The sequence below is a fragment of the Penicillium soppii genome, assembly GCF_028829465.1.
Source record: "Penicillium soppii strain IBT 18220 chromosome Unknown utg000005l, whole genome shotgun sequence".
Taxonomy (NCBI): Eukaryota; Fungi; Ascomycota; class Eurotiomycetes; order Eurotiales; family Aspergillaceae; genus Penicillium; species Penicillium soppii.
The window spans coordinates 4,108,702-4,126,696 of NW_026643235.1; the positions used below are offsets into that span (position 1 = coordinate 4,108,702).

Here is a 17,995-nt window from a genome sequence, read left to right on the forward strand (position 1 = left end):
CTACTTATCAGAGTCTCCCAACTACGACTCGGTTGACAGGTCACAATTACGAAGCTCGGGCGCGAGAACCCGACAGATTGATACAACATGGTAGGTAGCCTACTCCGCGCGGAATAACCAGATAAGGTCCAAACTGACCCTGCGATTGTGATATAGGGTCAGTCACGACGCCCCGTTGGCGGGGAAAAAAGAGCCGTTTCGGGCGCTCCAAAGCAGTCGCCGATGTTGGCGATGGCCGGCAAGCGGGGGGAAAACCGCAAGTCAAGAAGGCCACCTTTGAGAGCAGCAAGAAGAAGGAGATCGGTGTATCAGATCTTACACTACTCAGCAAGATCTCCAATGAAGCCATCAACGATAATTTGAAACTCCGATTTGAGCATGACGAGATTTATGTAAGGGATCGCTCTCGCACGCGGACTGCGGGGTTGTGCGCGAACACGAGCACGGGCTAACGGGAGAATTATAGACCTATATTGGCCATGTGTTGGTCTCCGTGAATCCTTTCCGAGACCGTGAGTTACTCCGCGATGAGGATACGGTGGTCTATTTGCTAACAGGCTTGCGATCAATACAGTGGGTATTTACACCGATAATGTCCTCGACTCCTATCGCGGCAAGAACCGCCTTGAAGTCCCTCCCCATGTGTTCGGAGTCGCCGAATCCGCATACTACAACATGAAGTCATACAAGGACAACCAGTGTGTTATCATTTCTGGAGAGTCCGGTGCTGGTAAGACGGAGGCCGCCAAGCGGATTATGCAATACATTGCCAGTGTGTCTGGTGGCAATGATTCGTCCATTCAACAGACCAAAGAGATGGTGCTAGCGACCAATCCATTGCTGGAGTCATTTGGTAATGCCAAAACACTGCGCAACAACAATTCATCGCGATTCGGAAAGTACTTGGAGTTGGAGTTCAATGCCAATGGTGAACCGGTGGGAGCTAACATTACAAACTATCTGCTGGAGAAATCGCGAGTTGTGGGCCAGATTACCAACGAGCGAAACTTCCACATTTTCTACCAGCTCACCAAGGGCGCCCCACAAAAGTACCGCGATAGCTTCGGCCTACAACAGCCACAGTCCTACCTCTACACGAGCCGATCCAAATGTTTCGATGTACCCGGGATCGACGATGTTGCCGAATTCAAGGATACATTGGATGCCATGAGAGTTATTGGAATGAGTGACGCCGAGCAGGATAATGTCTTCCGCATGCTGGCAGCTATCTTGTGGATCGGCAACGTGCAATTTAGCGAGGACGATTCTGGAAATGCTGCCATCAGCGACCAGTCAGTCGTTGATTTCGTCGCATACTTGCTGGAAGTTGACGCCGAGCAAGTGAACAAGGCCCTCACGATTCGTCTGATGGAGACTGCTCGTGGAGGCCGCAGGGGTTCTGTCTATGAGGTACCGCTTAACAGGGCTCAAGCTGCAGCCGTACGAGATGCTTTGGCCAAGGGAATTTACTTCAACCTCTTCGATTGGATTGTAGAGCGTGTCAATCAGTCTCTGACTGCCCGAGGATCCATTACCAACTCCATTGGTATTCTGGATATCTACGGATTCGAAATCTTTGAAAAGAACTCATTTGAGCAACTTTGCATCAACTATGTCAACGAGAAGCTGCAACAGATTTTCATCCAATTGACTCTCAAGGCAGAGCAGGACGAATACGCTCGCGAACAGATCAAGTGGACTCCGATCGAGTACTTTGATAACAAGGTCGTGTGCTCGTTGATCGAAGACAAGCGTCCTCCCGGTGTCTTCGCAGCCTTGAACGATGCCTGCGCAACCGCCCACGCCGATCCCAGCGCGGCTGACCAGACTTTCGTCGGCAGACTGAACTTTTTGTCTCAAAACCCTAACTTCGAGGGTCGCCAAGGTCAATTCATTATTAAACACTACGCCGGTGATGTGAGCTACGCCGTCGAAGGAATGACGGATAAGAACAAGGATCAGCTGTTGAAGGACTTGTTGAACCTTGCCCAATCCAGCAGCAACCAGTTCGTCCATACACTTTTCCCCGACCAGGTCAACCAGGATGACAAGCGCCGCCCCCCAACTGCTGGCGACAAGATCAAGGCTTCTGCCAATGATTTGGTGGCTACGCTCATGAAGGCACAGCCATCTTACATCCGTACGATCAAACCAAACGACAACAAGGCGCCCAGGGAGTACAACCATAGCAATGTTCTGCACCAGATCAAGTACCTCGGTCTGCAAGAGAACGTTCGCATTCGACGTGCTGGTTTCGCCTACCGTCAGACTTTCGACAAATTCACTGAGCGATTCTACCTTCTTTCTCCCAAGACATCTTACGCCGGTGACTACACATGGACTGGTGATGTGGAATCCGGTGCTAAGCAGATCTTGAAGGACACCCGCATCCCCCCCGAGGAGTACCAGATGGGTATTACCAAGGTCTTCGTTAAAACACCCGAGACGCTGTTCGCACTGGAAGCCATGCGAGACAAGTACTGGCATAACATGGCCATTCGCATTCAGCGTGCCTGGAGAAACTATCTCCGTTATCGTATTGAATGCGCGATCCGTATCCAGCGATTCTGGCGCCGCATGAATGGTGGACTGGAGCTCATTAAGGTTCGTGACCAAGGACACCAATTACTCCAGGGCCGCAAGGAGCGCCGGAGAATGAGTTTGCTAGGCTCTCGTCGCTTCTTGGGCGATTATCTTGGTGTTGGAAATTCTGGTGGTCCTGGTGCAATGATTCGCAGCGGCGCCGGGATCAGCGGCACGGAAGACATTGTTTTCTCTTGCCGTGCGGAGGTCTTGGCTCATAAATTCGGTCGTTCCAGCAAGCCTGTTCCTCGGATTCTTGTGTTGACCAGTCGACATGTCTTCATCGTCGCGCAGAGTATCGTTAACAACCAGCTTGACATTTCATCAGAACGTACCGTACCCGTCGGAGCTATTAAGAGTGTCGGCACATCGAACCTCAAGGATGACTGGTTCTCGTTGGTCATTGGCGCCCAGGAGCCTGATCCCCTGATTCACTGCGTCTTCAAGACTGAATTTTTCACCCACCTGTCCACTGTTCTCCGTGGCTCTCTCAACTTGAAGATTGGAGAGACCATCGAATACAACAAAAAGCCTGGCAAGTTGGCAACAGTCAAGGCAGTCAAAGATCCAGCCGCTGGAAATGTCGATAGCTACAAGAGTAGCACAATCCACACCAGTGGCGGCGAGCCTCCCAACTCTGTCTCGAAGCCTACTCCTCGGTCGAAGCCTGTTGCTGCTCGGCCAGTCACAAAGGGCAAGCTGCTTCGACCTGGTGGCCCTGGCGGTGGTCCTTCAAAACTCTCCCAGGCTGCTCGCAGACCTGTCCCCGCCGCCCAACCTCTTCCCCGGTCGACCCCCCAGCCCGCTGCAGCACCTCAACCCGCCGCACAGCCCCGCGTCGTACCTGTACCTGTTGCTGCAGTCGCAGCGTCGCACTCTCGCAACGAGTCTACCGGCTCCGTGAGGGCTCCCCCACCACCCCCTCCTGCGGCCCCCCAAGCCTCAAAGAAGCCCACCGCGAAGGTCAAATACGACTTCAACAGCGACCGGGCCAACGAGTTATCCATTCGTACGGGCGAAATTGTACAGATCGTGTCCAAGGAAGGAAACGGTATGTTCAATGATATTTCTCTGATTTATTTTTACTAACTTTTCTAGGTTGGTGGTTGTGCATGAACACAACAACCTCTACTCAAGGATGGACCCCGGAAGCCTACCTTGAAGAGGTCGCTGTGGCCGCCACAGCTAGGCCCGCTCCTCCCCCTCCCCCTGCGGCGCCCCGTGTAACCTCCAGCCCTGTGCCGAATGGTGCTGGAGCCGCTGCCGCTGCAAAGACCAAACCCGCCCCTCCCGCTCCTCCTGCCAAGCGACCCAACATGGCAGGGCGCAAACCCGCGCCCCCTCCTGCTCCTCGCGATAGCACCGTGAGCATGAATTCGGGCGATTCATCCGGCGCTAGCGGTCGCGGCACACCCAATAGTGCATCGAACGCTAGTCTGGCGGGTGGCTTGGCCGAAGCACTAAGGGCTCGGCAGAGTGCGATGCAGGGCAAACATGATGACGATGACGAGTGGTAGATTAGATAGTACATGCAGATCTGTTTATGGTCGGTCGCGGTGTTGGACATTTTCTGCGCTTAGCGTTGGCCTTTTTGAGTTTTTCATGCGAGGCTATGGCATGTGCATTGCATGTGCAGGTCAGCGAGTCATTTTTCCCCCGAGTTTCGGGCTTTCACTGTAGAGCCACAGTTCATTATATACCGTTATTCGCGAGTCTAAAATCAGAAAGTCATCATATCATTCTGGATGGTCATATCTCAAAAGTAGATACATTGCGATCACATAGCATTTACATGAACTTGCTGGCAAGGCTCAAGAGGCTACTGGCACCGCCACCGCTGGAACCACCACCCTGGCTCTTCATGTACATCTTCAGGGCCATCTCAGCAGCAGAGTTAACAGCAGACTGCTTGTCGCCAGACTAGAAACAATCATTAGCATAGGCTTAAACCAAACCTTAGAATGCCATTAAAAACATACCATGTTACCACCACTACCCTGCTTCTCATCCCACAACTTTCCAGCCTGAGCCATAGCAAGCCCAATAAGCTTGTTCTTATCCATACCACCAGAGCCAGAGCTCTCGCCAGAACCACCACCAGCGAACATCTTCAGAGCCTGCATAGCAGCACCAGCACCAACAGTCCCGGAATCATGAGTCTGGCCCTGCGAGCTACCAGACCCATACATAGCCTGGTGCGCATTGGCAGCCTGTTGCTCATCAACATCGCCAGAGTACTGCCCCTTACGCTCTTGGAGGAAGTTCAGCGCAGAGCTGAACAGTGACTTATCCTCGCTGCCGTGGTGCTCCTGCGCGTGGTCCGCAGCGCTGCTGAAGTCATCGTTCGAGTTGCTGTGGCGGCCGCCCTGGCCTCCGTACGATTGTTCCTGGCGACCCTCGTTTTGACGCCCGTAGGATTCGTCCTGGCGTCCGTACGATTGTTCCTGGCGGCCCTCATTTTGACGCCCGTAGGATTCTTCCTGGCGTCCGTAGGACTGGGACTCTTGTCGGTGTCCGTAGGATTCTTCCCGGCCGTAGCCACCCTGGCTTCCGCCGTGGGTTTGTTCACGACCGTATGACTCCTCCTGCCGGCCATAACCGGCGTTGCCTTGGATTTCTTGGCCGTAGCCGCCTTGGTTGCCTCGGTGGTGGCCCTCTTGACGGCCCGAGAACTCTTGGTTGTTGTTTTGGTTGTAGTAGTCGTCGCTGGCGCCGCCGCCGCCGTTGCCGTAGTTATTGTAGGACATTTTAATGTGTGGATTTATGAAAGATGAAGAATGATAAAACTGGAAGATGGCGATGATAGATTTTGAGAGCTGAAAAAGAACAGAATGGAATGGAAGAGCTCAGCTGAGGGGCGTGGAGGGGTTGCGGGGCATTGTTTACGCTAATGTGGATACGTTGTACAGCATTAGCTGCCTTTAGTAGCCTATAGCTTCGATCTGAGATCGACAATTGTCTCTTGATTTTTGGTTTAGAGAAATTTTGCCCAGTTCTGTCGACTTTTCGCAGGCTATGATGTCCACATAAATGCTATATAATCAGCGTCTAATCTTGAGATTTTCTATAACTACTCACTGTAGAACTTATTCCGGCCAATTCAGATTTGTTCACCAAAAATATGAAGTCCGATTTGAAGTGGATCCAAAGACCCTCCCTCTAGGGTTTATTTCGGAATATCCCCGTGAATACATACACAATATGTTTGTCTCGTTATATTCTTCAAGAGGAGCACCTGCTTCTGTTGATGCCTGCAACTCGGCATTCGGCATATGTCAAGCAATGTGTGCCCTTGTGTTACTAGCGCTATAAATATGAGGACTGAGGCTCTCTAGCCTGTCAATAGTTATAGGAAACTTCAATGAATCGCTTTGCTCGCTTAGACCTATCAAACCTGTGTTTCCCGCCAATGCTCTGCGGAAGCGGAATCAGACCTAGAAGCTTATAGTTGATCTTGTATAAGAGACTTGATGAATGTATGAGTAGCAAATACAATCGGGTGTATTGTGGAAAAAGGATATACCTTTGCATAAAGCTACATATGGGAAAAGCTGATGGAAGATGACATTGAAGAGGGCTGCCAGGACAAGCTTTTGAAAGCGACGTTATGCTATATCATGACTCTCTAGATTAGAGTCAGTTATATGAAGAGGGCTACGCTTCAATCTCAGCCAAGTACTTATTGTAGATTGAATTATTATACATAGATTGGACTTCTTATTGAGCAGCAGGTATAAAGAGATATCTATGACGCTAATTTGGTAACATGTTACCCAGGTGGGTATGATGAAAAGTAAACGTCAACACATAATTCTGGTGCTCATGACAAAGATCTAATATTATGGCCGAAGAATCCATTGTTCCACCAGTGTGGTAGCGTCAATTCAATTCCTCATGGCGCCTAGAAAAGGCCATTCATTTGCTTTCATTCAATTCTTCACTCTTCACTCATTGTAAGAGCGCACGAACGCGTTATTCCCTTCGCTCTTCATGAAATTTTATCCAGTGAGGCATTAGTAGACGATAGAGGCAAGGTCAAGAGTTCGTCTGGGTACGACGCACCGGACTTGCAGCGCGAATAAGAGCCTTCGGCACATTGGTGTGCATGGATCTCTATCCAATGGCGTGTCAGTATATAACAGGATCAAAGCAAGACAATGATCCGGAGCTCACCGGATTCGCACGCGAAACACTCTTCATGTACCCTTCAATGCAGTCGATCAGGTATGAAGCATCAGAAACCACAAGAACTGGTGGTTGTTCAGAAACGCCCAAAGACAGGCAATGGTGAAGTGCACCTAAAGATTGTACGGCGTCCACCTGTTCCTCCCCAAGTGACTGTGCGTTCATCAAGTAGACGATGACTGCCAAATATGACAAGTTGCATGCCGCGAAAGTTTGGATTGCTTGGCCCGTCTGGCGTTGATTTCTGCCAGAAATCGAGAGGGGGAAAGGAGTAAAATATTTAAAGTTAACCAATTCATTTAAAGGGTGGTATCAAGTGTCCGGATTGGCTGGGTTTAATAAATCAAATCAAATCTGCTATCGGTCGGAAGTGCGTTGGAAACTTCTTCTACATAGCCCAAAGCCGAGAGAGTCGGTCCCATAGGGGTCCATTCTTCGCGGTTGCGAAGTGAAGAGCTGTATCGTCCCCGCAACCCGAGTACAGGAGCAGGTTCCGCTTCAGAGGCGGCGGAGGAAGATGCTGCAACAGGAATTTGGGGCAGAGATGCAACAGGAAGAAATGAAACAGATGTTGGCATCAAACTGGGCTGACCAAAAGTACTGGCTGCACGCGCGGCAGGATTCGAGAAACGAAAACTCGAAGCAGAAGGACCGAAAGGATTTCTAGGCTGACCGAAAGCGCTCGTTGAAGTTCCGAATGAAGCAGCTGTGAATGATGAGAGAGAATCAGATTGATAGGACTGTTAAACTCACCAAAGCTCAAGCCACCGGTGAAAGCACTGGGCAACACTTTCCCGAAAGCAGGAGGCCGAGCAGATGGGCTCGGGGGACTTGTATTTGGAGGCCCAGACGGTTCCATAGCTGCGAAGTAGATAGATATAGAGAATTGGTTGGTTAAGATATGAGAGGGAAGAAAGAAGTTGAAAGAGGAGAGAAAAGAGTTGATTATGAAACAAGATAGGTTTGCAGAAGAGGAAAGAGCGGAGAGAAATATTGACAGATTCCGCCTTGTCTTTTCTGGTGTCTTTCTCCAGTTAATACGACATGGAGCTTCCAGTCTTTTTGATATGTAAGGGTATCTAGACCGAAGCAATCAAAAGCAAATGCACGCTAAACCCTCTATAACCGGATATCGCTAGTAATGTAAGAACGAGCCAGACAGAAATCACTGGCTCTTCGTCGCAGCCGCCGGAATTTGACTACCCGAGGCAGTAGGCGGTTTAGATTCTAGAGTTGTTTGAACAGACTTGTTATCAGGCTCTGACTTCGTTGTAGTCTCAGTGCTCTGACCAAATGAAAGATAAGACGAAACCCGCGACAACCAACCCTTTGCAACTTCAGGTTCATCGTCTTCTGGAGCTTGCTCGTATATTTCACGGGGCAAGATCCTCTGCGATGCCAACTTGGGCATGTCACCGTGCTTCGCTCTTAGCTGGAGCAGCTCTTTCTCCAACGCGACCAAAGCTCCCCGCGCAGCCTGTTCGGATTGTTCAAGCTCCGCTAACCTTCCCTCAATACCCTCTCGCCGTGTGCTCTCCTTATTGCGTGACCGCCACGACTCGAAGAGGATCAGTCCTCCAGCGACAACGAAGAGGAATGATTCGGAGATGAAATTGGCACCGGACTCAATAGCTTTGGATTCGGACAACGGTCGGATGCGGTAATGTTGTGGTTTGGCTGCCTCTTCCGCTGCAGCCTTTGCTTTTGCTTCTGCCTCCTCTGCGGCTTTGGTCTCGGAGGCGTTCTTAACTGTCGGCATTGACGGTTTGTGTTTGCGGGCTGCGGCTTCAGCGGCGGCTTGCTTTTGTGAGGCAGCGGTGTCGCGGAGAGAACCTAGCCGCAGGCGCATATCGAATCGATGGAGAGCTTGCGCCATCGAGACGCAAACTTTGCGGAATCGTTCATGTTCTCGAGCTTGGGCTTTTATTTGCGACTGTGGGGGTCAACTCGGAAGTTTAGATGAATGAAGCTTGGGAGCAAGCTTACTGCAATGGGTTTTGATAGGGTTCGGATCACTAAAGACGACAGCTTTAATGTCAGCGACATGGCTGGAAAACGAGATGACGAAAATCGAAGGCTGTGAATCACTTCATTGTCTCCGTGAGACATCCAGGCACCGCCCGAACATGATGACTAAGTATACAACCAACCCCACCTTGGAATCACGAGCCAATCACGAGAGAGGAACCCAGATTTCAACATCTCCAGGATAAAAAGAAGCTCTCGGGTTTGTATCGATGTTCTATATTTCTGCCATTTCAAAATTGCCGTTGGTCTCTGACTACCTAGATAACCCATCTACTTATCAGATCACAGCTCAATTCGCATTCATACACATCTCGAGGTGGCTCTCCCTTGGCAGTCGATCTGCTTGGCACACGCCAAATAATAAAATTTGAGCCCACAACAGTCCACAATAGCTCGGAGAGCTCCGAGTGTACAACTAGAGATTCATTCAAGATTCGTTTTGCTTTCCTATCCAATACTTGATATGGCGCAATAAGCTGCAGCTAGGGACCAATCACATCATGCATGCATTTTACCACAATTTCTCCCAACCTCGGAAATTCCATTGAAATGTCCAAAAGTGTCTCAGGCAGTTTACGCTACGCGCAATCAAATCACACCTTACCCAGATAAGCAAAAATAGCCTTCCCTCATTAGCCAGTCAGATGATGTGATTTAGACTACCACGGTTCAGTTTTTACCAAATTATTTTTTGATCTTTGCTTTCTTCATATCAGCCATGGCAGGGGTATTTGAGGAAAGCTCTCCCAAAACGGGGACTGGATACATCGTACAAGATGTACACGATGTCGAAAATCAACCACATGCGGGTCCTTTGGATCCAAGGGACATCACCGAGGACGGGCAGATCGTGACCCAGCATGAACGGCAGAGTTTGATCCGGGGCCTGGGGCAGCGCCATATTCAGATGATTGCCATTGCCGGTGCGATTGTATGTACAACAAATCCGGACAGCGAGTCACCAACTAATCTTCCGTAGGGAACGGGTCTTTTTCTCGGTCTCGGTGGCTCTATCGCCACGGGTGGTCCGCTAGGTGCTCTTCTGGGCTATATGTTTGTCGGCCTAGTCGTCTGCAGTATTCAATTTGCACTGGGTGAGGTTTCAGCCCTGCTACCCGTCACCGGATCCTTTGTGCGACACGCAGAAGTCCTAGTTGATCCCGCGCTGGCATTTGCCGTCGGCTGGAACGTCGTCTATGGCTGCTTTATCAGCGTACCTAGTGAGATCTCTGCCAGTGTGGTTTTGATCCAGTACTGGACGGATATCAACGCCGCTGTCTGGGTGACCATCCTTATTGTGGTGTCTGTGGTTGTCGCCATTTCATTTATCCGCGTCTATGGCGAGATAGAGTTCATATTCGCCATTCTCAAGATCTTGTTGGTTGTCTTTGTTGTTATTCTAGGTCTCGTCATTGACCTGGGTGGTGTGCCTGGTGTACCCAGGCGCGGATTCCACTACTGGAAAGACCCCGGTCCGTTCGTCGAGTATATCTCTACTGGGTCTTGGGGCCGTTTCCTCGGATTCTGGGCTGTCATGACCAATGCAGTGTACTCGTTCGCCGGAGTGGAATCCCTGGCCATGGCCGCTGCTGAAACCAAGAACCCGCGACAGAATATCCCCAAGGCCTGCAAGCGTGTCTTCGCACGTGTGTCGATCTTTTACCTGGCCGCTGTGCTGGTTGTGGGTATGCTTGTTTCCAGCGCTGATGAGCGTCTCGGCTCAGACTCTGGCACAGCTGCTACCAGTCCATTTGTGATTGCTGCTGGTGACGCAGGCATCAAGGCTATTCCATCTGTTGTGAATGCAGTTTGCTTGACCTCTGCATGGTCCGCGTCTAACCAGAGTATTCTGGCGGGAACGAGAACATTGTACGGTCTTGCGATCAAGGGCCATGCTCCCAAGATTTTCTTGCGGACGACAAAGTGGGGTGTGCCCTACATGTGCGTGCTGCTACAAATCTTGTTCTCGTTGCTGGCTTACATGTGTGTTTCTAATGACGCGATGAATGTCTTCTGGTGGTTCGTTGATTTGACCGCTGCTGGTACTTTGGTCTCGTGGATCACAATCGCATTGAACCATATTCGTTTATTGAAGGCAATGGACAAACAGGGCATTCCGGCCTCTGAGTTGCCGTGGCATAATCGTATTACCAGTAAGTTCTGGTCCGAATTTCTTGATTATAATCTCACAACTAACACCTTTTAGGATATACTTCCTGGTTTGCGTTGATCTCCTGTGTCCTCATTCTTCTGACTGGAGGCTTTGAGGTATTCACGACCGGAAATTGGGATCCTGCCTCATTTGTTTCGTCGTATCTGTGAGTCCAATCTACACGTTATATGCAACCTCAGTGAGCTAACCGCAATAGTGACATCCCGCTTGTTCTTGGCGCGTACGGAGGATACAAGTTCTTCCGCCGGACAGAAATCATTCCCTTGAAAATGGTACCGGTCCACCAGGCACTTAACGAGGCCAACAATGACCCGGAGAACATTCCAATCAAGAAGGATAGCATCCTCGCGAAGATGAATATTCTCTGGGGGTAACCTGGCTTGTGTTATATGCGCAGTGATTGTTTTTCTACTAGAGCTTTGATATCGAGACACGAATCAAATAATTTGCATCGATGACTTCTTGCTAAACCATCGCGGGACGTATGATAATTGCCTTCCAGGGACAAGCAGAGCTTCTATTTCGTACAACGTTCTTTGTACAACAACAAGGTTTCCGAGCACATATGTATCATTTCATGGACAGTCAACCCTCTAACCATCACAGTTACAGCCCATCTTGTTATAGTAATCAATAGCATCCTCTCCGCTCTTTGTTTGACCGTGCATGTCTCCGGTACAGAAATTACCGTTTAAACACAGTGGGCCCGACCCAGCGACACCGCCATTGCAATTGTCTCCCTTCCAGGGGTTCCCCAAGCAGAGCTCATCAATAGCTTCCGGATGAGCAGGGCAAGCCAGGACATCCGAATGCTCTTCTCCGTCGCTGCCGGCGCAATCTCCATTCCCGTCGTTGCCGGCAGGCACAGCATAGCCCTGAGGCATGGGTTTGGCCAGGCCTAGGCTGATCATGGCGCTCACGCCGAGAAAACCGAGGAATTTGGTGGAAAAGTGCATGGTGATTTGCTTCTGTGGTTTGGCATTAGCTATGTTTCTTCTCGTGGGCCAACAAGAGCAGTTGGTCATTCAAGATTGTTTCTCACATGTTTATTCTCGTGGGTTCTTGTTCTGGGGTAGGAAATGCGAGGTATATGGGGCCCCTTTTATACATGAATACCAGCGCTGCCGGCTACTTCGCCCCTCATCAGAAGAGATCATGAGGCGAAAAGTCGCGGGTAAAAGATCGTCGTCGCTACATTCACATGGAGATATCGCTTGTCGGGCAAGTTTCAATCCAAAAATGGCTCATAGGATTGCAGCCCGAGCATGATGTTCAATGACTAGTGTCCTTTGTGCCCTTTCATCTTACATCATTGAAGTCGAGTCGATGAGGGTCGATAGATATTTCCGAGGCAATTCGATGGTTTATGTGGACTCCATGGGGGCCATCATTAGCATATAGGGGGCGAGGTGCCACTTTACGGCCCCAACAACACTTTAGTTTGAGGCGACGCCGATCATGACGCGTTGGTTGTAGATTACAAGTTGAGATATCTGTAGTAAACATAGATGGAAGGTGAGGCGAAAGAGAATGTCTCTGTTCTGTTTTCTTTCACTTCCCCAAGGTATATTCGTTTCTTGAATTATACCATTATCTCTCTATGGCTTCGCCAATGCATTCTTCGCCAAAATACTCCTCGGTTCCGAGTGACGATATCGAGAATGGAAATAACATTGAGCCGTCATTAGAGAAGCCAAAGCCCAATGTCAAATCATTGTTGGCAGGCGTCGTGGCAACAATATTAATTGTGGCCGGTATGTTTCTGGGGTTCGAATGGAGAGTAAAGAAGAACGAACCAGCCTTCAATCCACAACCTTCCCCATGTACTGAGCCTGTTCTACGTCGTGAGTGGCGGCAATTGGCTCGCTCCGAGCAAGCTAGCTATATCGAGGCTGTAAAATGTTTGAATAAGCTGCCATCCAAGATGTATTCACATGGTCGGCTTAGTGATGATTTCCCTTGGTCACACCGTCTCATTGAGCATTATGGTTAGTTTGAGCCATTTGTTGACGATCAGTGACTTTTGCTGTTGCTAACAAGTAAGCAGCCCATGATGCCGCCCCCTTCTTACCCTGGCATCGCTACTTTATCCATGTCTATGAGCTGGCTTTGAGGCAGGAATGCGGATACAATGGTCAACTAACATACTGGGACTGGACTCTGGACTGGAAACACCCTGATAGGTCCTCTATCTGGGACGCTGAAACAGGGTTTGGCGGCAATGGGGATCTCAATGGTAATGAGACCGTATTCTCCGGTCGTTGCGTGAGTGACGGCCCATTCGCCGATTACACTGTCTACTATTCCAACAACACGATCAAACCACACTGTTTATCCCGAGGGTTTGGGTGTATGGAGGACTCAGGGAACTTTGATGGAACATTTCTCTCGCCTCGGGCTGTAGAGAGATCCCATAATAAGACAGTCTACCTTGACTTCCTTCTTTCTCTTGAGATGGGTCCTCATAATGCTATGCCCAATGGGGTGTGTGGTGACTTCTTCTCATTTGATGCTCCGGCAGGTAAGCTGAAAAGAAAAAATTAGTTTGCTTTTATTCGTCAGCTAACAAATGCAGACCCCGTCTTCTATCTCCACCATGTACAACTTGATCGTCTCTGGTGGTTATGGCAACAAGAACAACCGTCACGGAAAATGGAATATAATGGAAGAAAGAGTGGCCATTCTGAAGTCCAGGCCTCTCTCAATGATACACTTCCCATGCATGGATTGGCTCGAGAACCTCGAGTAGAGGAAGTGATGGACACACAGGGGGGCTTATTATGTTACAGATACTAGCATGCATACCAGTGAACATAGATTAATCACATTTTCTCATATGTGAATTCATGCCACAAGAAATAGACAAAGCTGTTTAGCTAATGTATCTCAATGGTTAGATCTACTTGACATCAAAGCCTTCAGCATCAATTCAGCCACAGTCGATATTCCCGGACTTGGATGACAAATAATGACTTTGGCGCAAAGAAGCAAACAGAGTGGCGTCTTCCAAGCATTTTTAGGCAATGCTTGTTCTGATCGAGGAAAGTATTCCGACGTAAAGGATCTTTGGCGGCTGAACGAACTTAGTGCAATTTTGATTCCGGTCTCTCGGAATCCTATGATGCTTGTAACACTCAAATCTAGTATCTGATCAAGACTATCCCTCTAGATCTAGTCTGGGGGCAAAATCCCCTCCTTTTGGCCCCATTTAGCCCCCGGGTCTCAACCCCCCTCCGAATCCTGCGTGGGGGTTGCACTCGGTTAAATCGAGTGTATGGGGGCCAAAAGGCCTCTACAGGCTTGGCGTAGAGCTTGGGATGAGATAATTTTAGAACTATGACTGTCGCCTGAGTCATTATGTTTATGGGGTAAATCAATCAACTGGCACAGAATGACCGCAGAAGCTCCGGAGACTACGATCTTTCGCTGTATTACCCAGGCATCCTTGGAAATCTCTAATTTAGTAGAAAAAGGACTAGCGTTGTTAGAATTTATCTCTAAATTTCAAGATATTTCCTATATAAGGTCTTTTCTATCCGCCAGTCATTCACTTGTTCAGCATCCAGTCCTTCATTTCCAATCAATATCTAATTCCACCTCTCCATTGCTTCAACGTACCATATCACTCTCATACCACCATCAAAATGCATTCCACGTGGTACACATTTGGCGCCCTCCTCGCCTTGGCCCAGCTCTCCTCAGCTGTCCGTGTTCACATCGAGAACACCCAACCCCCAGCCAACAAGTACGTCACGCACTGCACGCTTATTGTCGATGGCGACCTTTATGGCTGTGTGGATGGGAGCTCCGAGCCTTTCGACAAGGGCTGTGGTGGTAATTCGGGCGTGGCTACACACACTATCTGTGACTCCGCTGCTGTGGTTATCGACTGGGATACTCTGAAAGTGACGTTCGACAACAATGCAGGAGATCACTCTGAGTGCACTTTGGACACAGATCAACCGGGCGGTGAATGTGACATGCCCTAATTTGGGCCGTTTTGAATCATCTTCCTTGCATATACGCGTTTTCTAGAATTTACTGTGAATTGTTTCAGGAGATATCTGCATTGCTTGAACATTCCTATCGGTGTAATTAGGTACCTAGTGCAGACCAAGTACATGTTCACTGATATTTATATGCACAGATCTTGATATATCCAACATCATAGTATAGCACACAACTTATAAGAAAGAGACTTATACCTATGTAACTTGTGGATGTTCGAACTGCCTTTTTTCGATTTCGTATCTAATTTCTGCTCTTGGCCTACAGTTATTCAGCTATACGGTGAGCTAATTTTGGTGTAGTTTAGATTCTTAGGTTGCTGTTGGAACCCAGACGGGTAAATATCGACGTCGAGTGCGGATATATATCGTCAGAAAAAGAGCGTAGTTACGTATGTGCTAAATAATTTACTTGATTAACGATAATGTCAGACAGTTAAACAGCAGCTTGACGTCCAAAATTATACCCAGGCTATACCTTACATTCTAGGTGTAATTTTCCAAGGAGAAAAGAGAGAAAAGAGACAGATTCCAGAGTTATTGCTTCTGCTCCTATGTAAATCCCTGAGTACTTTTTCCTAAGTCCAGGTGGGCCCAGTGGGTTCAATTTTTTTATTTTCCTTTTTCAAGAGTAAACAAAGATATATTTCCCAACATCACATGGAGATCTTCATGGAAAACATTCAATAACATATCCATGATTCAAATAGACCTAGAGTATATGAATGAAATTTTTTTGTTTATCAATTTATATAGGAATGATTCAGACTAACAAGAAAAAGAAAAAAGGAAGTGAATATCTATGAGCACACGTGACCTCACGGGCCAACGACCGTGTTTATCGATTACCGTTTTGAGCAAACTGTTATGGTCCGGCTCTTGCTATTCTCCATCTTCACCCCAACCCTCAATTGAGGCGCTGCTGTTTGCTTTCGGAGAGCTCTGTACAGTTTTGATTTCTCTTTTTTAGCGCCTTGCATTCGGGTAAGTTGAATCTTTGAATTTCTCTTATTCCATTCTAAACGGGAACCGGCGTCGGGTTGCCGACTGTTGAGCGAATTCTGACTTGATTGTTGCAGGGATACAAAGCCTGCAGAAAATTGATACCCTTTGGAACAACAACACTTAATCACTGTTTTAATGATCTTTACGCTCGATACCCCCTTCGCTGCCCATGCTCAAATTACTGCTACTATCTTAATTCAACGATAAAGTCAACTCGCCAAGAATGGAGGCCCTCTCCCCGCGCTCAACAAACCAACTGATAAAACCAAAGCTGGCCATGGATCGCAAGGCTTTGGAGAAGAATGTTGCACCACCGAGTAACCAGCAGAAGTCTGCGCCGTCTAAGAATCATGCCGACCCACCGCCGCCCATAGTCACAGAGCCCGAGGATGGCGGGGAGCAATACTCGATGGGTGGATTCCTGGGCAAAGGTGGATTTGCTGTGTGCTATGAGGGCACATTGGCACGAAATGGGCGGGTATATGCTATGAAAGTCGTGAAGTCGGAGATGCCTCAAAAGAAGATGGAAGAGAAGGTACGCCGGATCTCTGATTGTCGACCGACTGACGGTAATTGACTTATTATCCCAGTTTCGAACCGAGCTTCAGATTCACTCGAAGATGCGCCACCCTTTCATCGTCCAGTTTTATCGCGCGTTCGCTTTTGAATCAAGCACATATGTTGTCCTGGAGCTATGCCCGAACGGGTCAGTAATGGATATGGTGCGAAAACGCCGTTGTTTGAGCTTACCAGAAGTGCGTCGGTTCATGATTCAGCTCTGTGCTGGTGTTAAATATCTTCACAAACGATTTGTCGCCCACAGAGACTTGAAGATGGGTAACTTGTTCCTCGACCAAAACATGAATATCAAGATCGGAGATTTCGGACTGGCTGCGATGATTCTGTCCGAGAAGGACGCTAAGCGACGGAATACTTTGTGTGGTACACCTAACTATATCGCTCCAGAAGTTTTGGACAAGAGCAAAGGTGGTCACACACAAAAAGTCGACATTTGGTCCTTGGGTGTGATATGGTAAGAGAAATATGAAATCGGAATGTAATTTGTGAAACTGACACTATTGTTCTAGCTTTGCCATGCTTACTGGATACCCGCCATTTCAGTCAAAAACACAAGAGGAGATATACAAAAAAGTCAGGAACTTGAATTACGTGTGGCCCAAAGAATCGGAGACAAACAATTTCATACCCGAGGAAGCAAAGGACTTGGTTGCCGGTTGTTTGAATTTAGTGGACGAAGAACGGCCGGATCCAGATGATATCGTCGAGCACGCATTCTTCAACATGTACGACGGTTGTATTCCCCGTCAACTGGACCCCGCAACTCGATTTAATAAGCCGCTGTGGCTCAAAGACGCTTCACCAAGGGGTGATGCTGTGGTAAGCGGTTACGGACTGGACTCCGATGAGAAACTGCGAGCCTATGTGTACCAGGTGGATGACCCCACCCAGCGATACTATTCCTGCAAGGCAGCATTTTACTCCCTCTGCGGGGTGGGAAGGAAACCCGATGGAATGCCACGGAAATCGGTCGGTAGGAATTGCTCCAAGTCAGCCTTTTCTGAGTGTGATGTAGAGGATTCCAGAGGCTTGCGGCCAGTAATCCCCTTGTCACCGGACTTTGTCTATCGATGGCCACATGATCTTGACGGAGATTGGTGCTTGTTGGAGACATCTCGGAAGGTAGTACGGGCCGACGAGTCGATGTTCAACAGTAGCACGATGTCTACGATGTCTGCACGGAACGTCTCGTCTCGGCCCAACCCCATTGCAGCCTCGCGCACCAATGCCGCCCTCGCTGCTGCCCAACAGCGCCGGATGGAAGGACAGAGCCACGCTGCAACACTGCGACAACAGGCCCGTGTACCCCCCCCTCTCTCCCCCGAAGAGCCCCTGGAATCAGCGATCCCCCAACCTCGTCCAGGCCTTACCGTGATCTCCCACCCCCAGAGCCAAAGGCTTCAGCCGCAGAAGTGCCAGCGGGAGGACTAGCGGA

At 49.0% G+C, this 17,995-nt stretch overlaps 8 protein-coding genes across 8 annotated transcripts; 5 read left to right on the top strand and 3 right to left on the bottom strand.

Annotated features, from left to right (window-relative positions):
• Positions 1-87: 87 nt before the first annotated feature.
• On the top strand, positions 88-4,100 carry N7529_007029 (class I myosin myoA; the record flags this gene model as incomplete). Its single annotated transcript, XM_057242556.1, has 5 exons — positions 88-94; positions 157-392; positions 467-512; positions 575-3,634; positions 3,682-4,100. The coding sequence occupies 5 exons, from the start codon at positions 88-90 to the stop codon at positions 4,098-4,100; spliced, it is 3,768 nt and encodes a 1,255-aa protein (XP_057097915.1).
• A 271-nt stretch (positions 4,101-4,371) lies between these two features.
• N7529_007030 (uncharacterized protein) lies at positions 4,372-5,330 on the bottom strand (the record flags this gene model as incomplete). Its single annotated transcript, XM_057242557.1, has 2 exons — positions 4,372-4,503; positions 4,563-5,330. The coding sequence occupies 2 exons, from the start codon at positions 5,328-5,330 to the stop codon at positions 4,372-4,374; spliced, it is 900 nt and encodes a 299-aa protein (XP_057097916.1).
• A 1,773-nt stretch (positions 5,331-7,103) lies between these two features.
• N7529_007031 (uncharacterized protein) lies at positions 7,104-7,627 on the bottom strand (the record flags this gene model as incomplete). The annotated part of the gene is made up of 2 exons (XM_057242558.1): positions 7,104-7,474; positions 7,522-7,627. The coding sequence occupies 2 exons, from the start codon at positions 7,625-7,627 to the stop codon at positions 7,104-7,106; spliced, it is 477 nt and encodes a 158-aa protein (XP_057097917.1).
• Positions 7,628-7,933: 306 nt separating this feature from the next.
• Positions 7,934-8,644, bottom strand: N7529_007032 (OPA3 family protein; the record flags this gene model as incomplete). Its single annotated transcript, XM_057242559.1, has 1 exon — positions 7,934-8,644. The coding sequence occupies one exon, from the start codon at positions 8,642-8,644 to the stop codon at positions 7,934-7,936; it is 711 nt and encodes a 236-aa protein (XP_057097918.1).
• An 870-nt stretch (positions 8,645-9,514) lies between these two features.
• On the top strand, positions 9,515-11,871 carry N7529_007033 (uncharacterized protein; the record flags this gene model as incomplete). Its single annotated transcript, XM_057242560.1, has 5 exons — positions 9,515-9,727; positions 9,776-10,949; positions 11,003-11,114; positions 11,166-11,339; positions 11,685-11,871. 5 exons carry the CDS (start codon positions 9,515-9,517, stop codon positions 11,869-11,871), a joined length of 1,860 nt encoding a protein of 619 aa, XP_057097919.1.
• A 698-nt stretch (positions 11,872-12,569) lies between these two features.
• Positions 12,570-13,513, top strand: N7529_007034 (uncharacterized protein; the record flags this gene model as incomplete). Its single annotated transcript, XM_057242561.1, has 2 exons — positions 12,570-12,957; positions 13,014-13,513. The coding sequence occupies 2 exons, from the start codon at positions 12,570-12,572 to the stop codon at positions 13,511-13,513; spliced, it is 888 nt and encodes a 295-aa protein (XP_057097920.1).
• A 1,100-nt stretch (positions 13,514-14,613) lies between these two features.
• N7529_007035 (uncharacterized protein) lies at positions 14,614-14,958 on the top strand (the record flags this gene model as incomplete). The annotated part of the gene is made up of 1 exon (XM_057242562.1): positions 14,614-14,958. The coding sequence occupies one exon, from the start codon at positions 14,614-14,616 to the stop codon at positions 14,956-14,958; it is 345 nt and encodes a 114-aa protein (XP_057097921.1).
• A 1,246-nt stretch (positions 14,959-16,204) lies between these two features.
• N7529_007036 (uncharacterized protein) lies at positions 16,205-17,991 on the top strand (the record flags this gene model as incomplete). The annotated part of the gene is made up of 3 exons (XM_057242563.1): positions 16,205-16,516; positions 16,572-17,014; positions 17,070-17,991. The coding sequence occupies 3 exons, from the start codon at positions 16,205-16,207 to the stop codon at positions 17,989-17,991; spliced, it is 1,677 nt and encodes a 558-aa protein (XP_057097922.1).
• Positions 17,992-17,995: the final 4 nt, after the last annotated feature.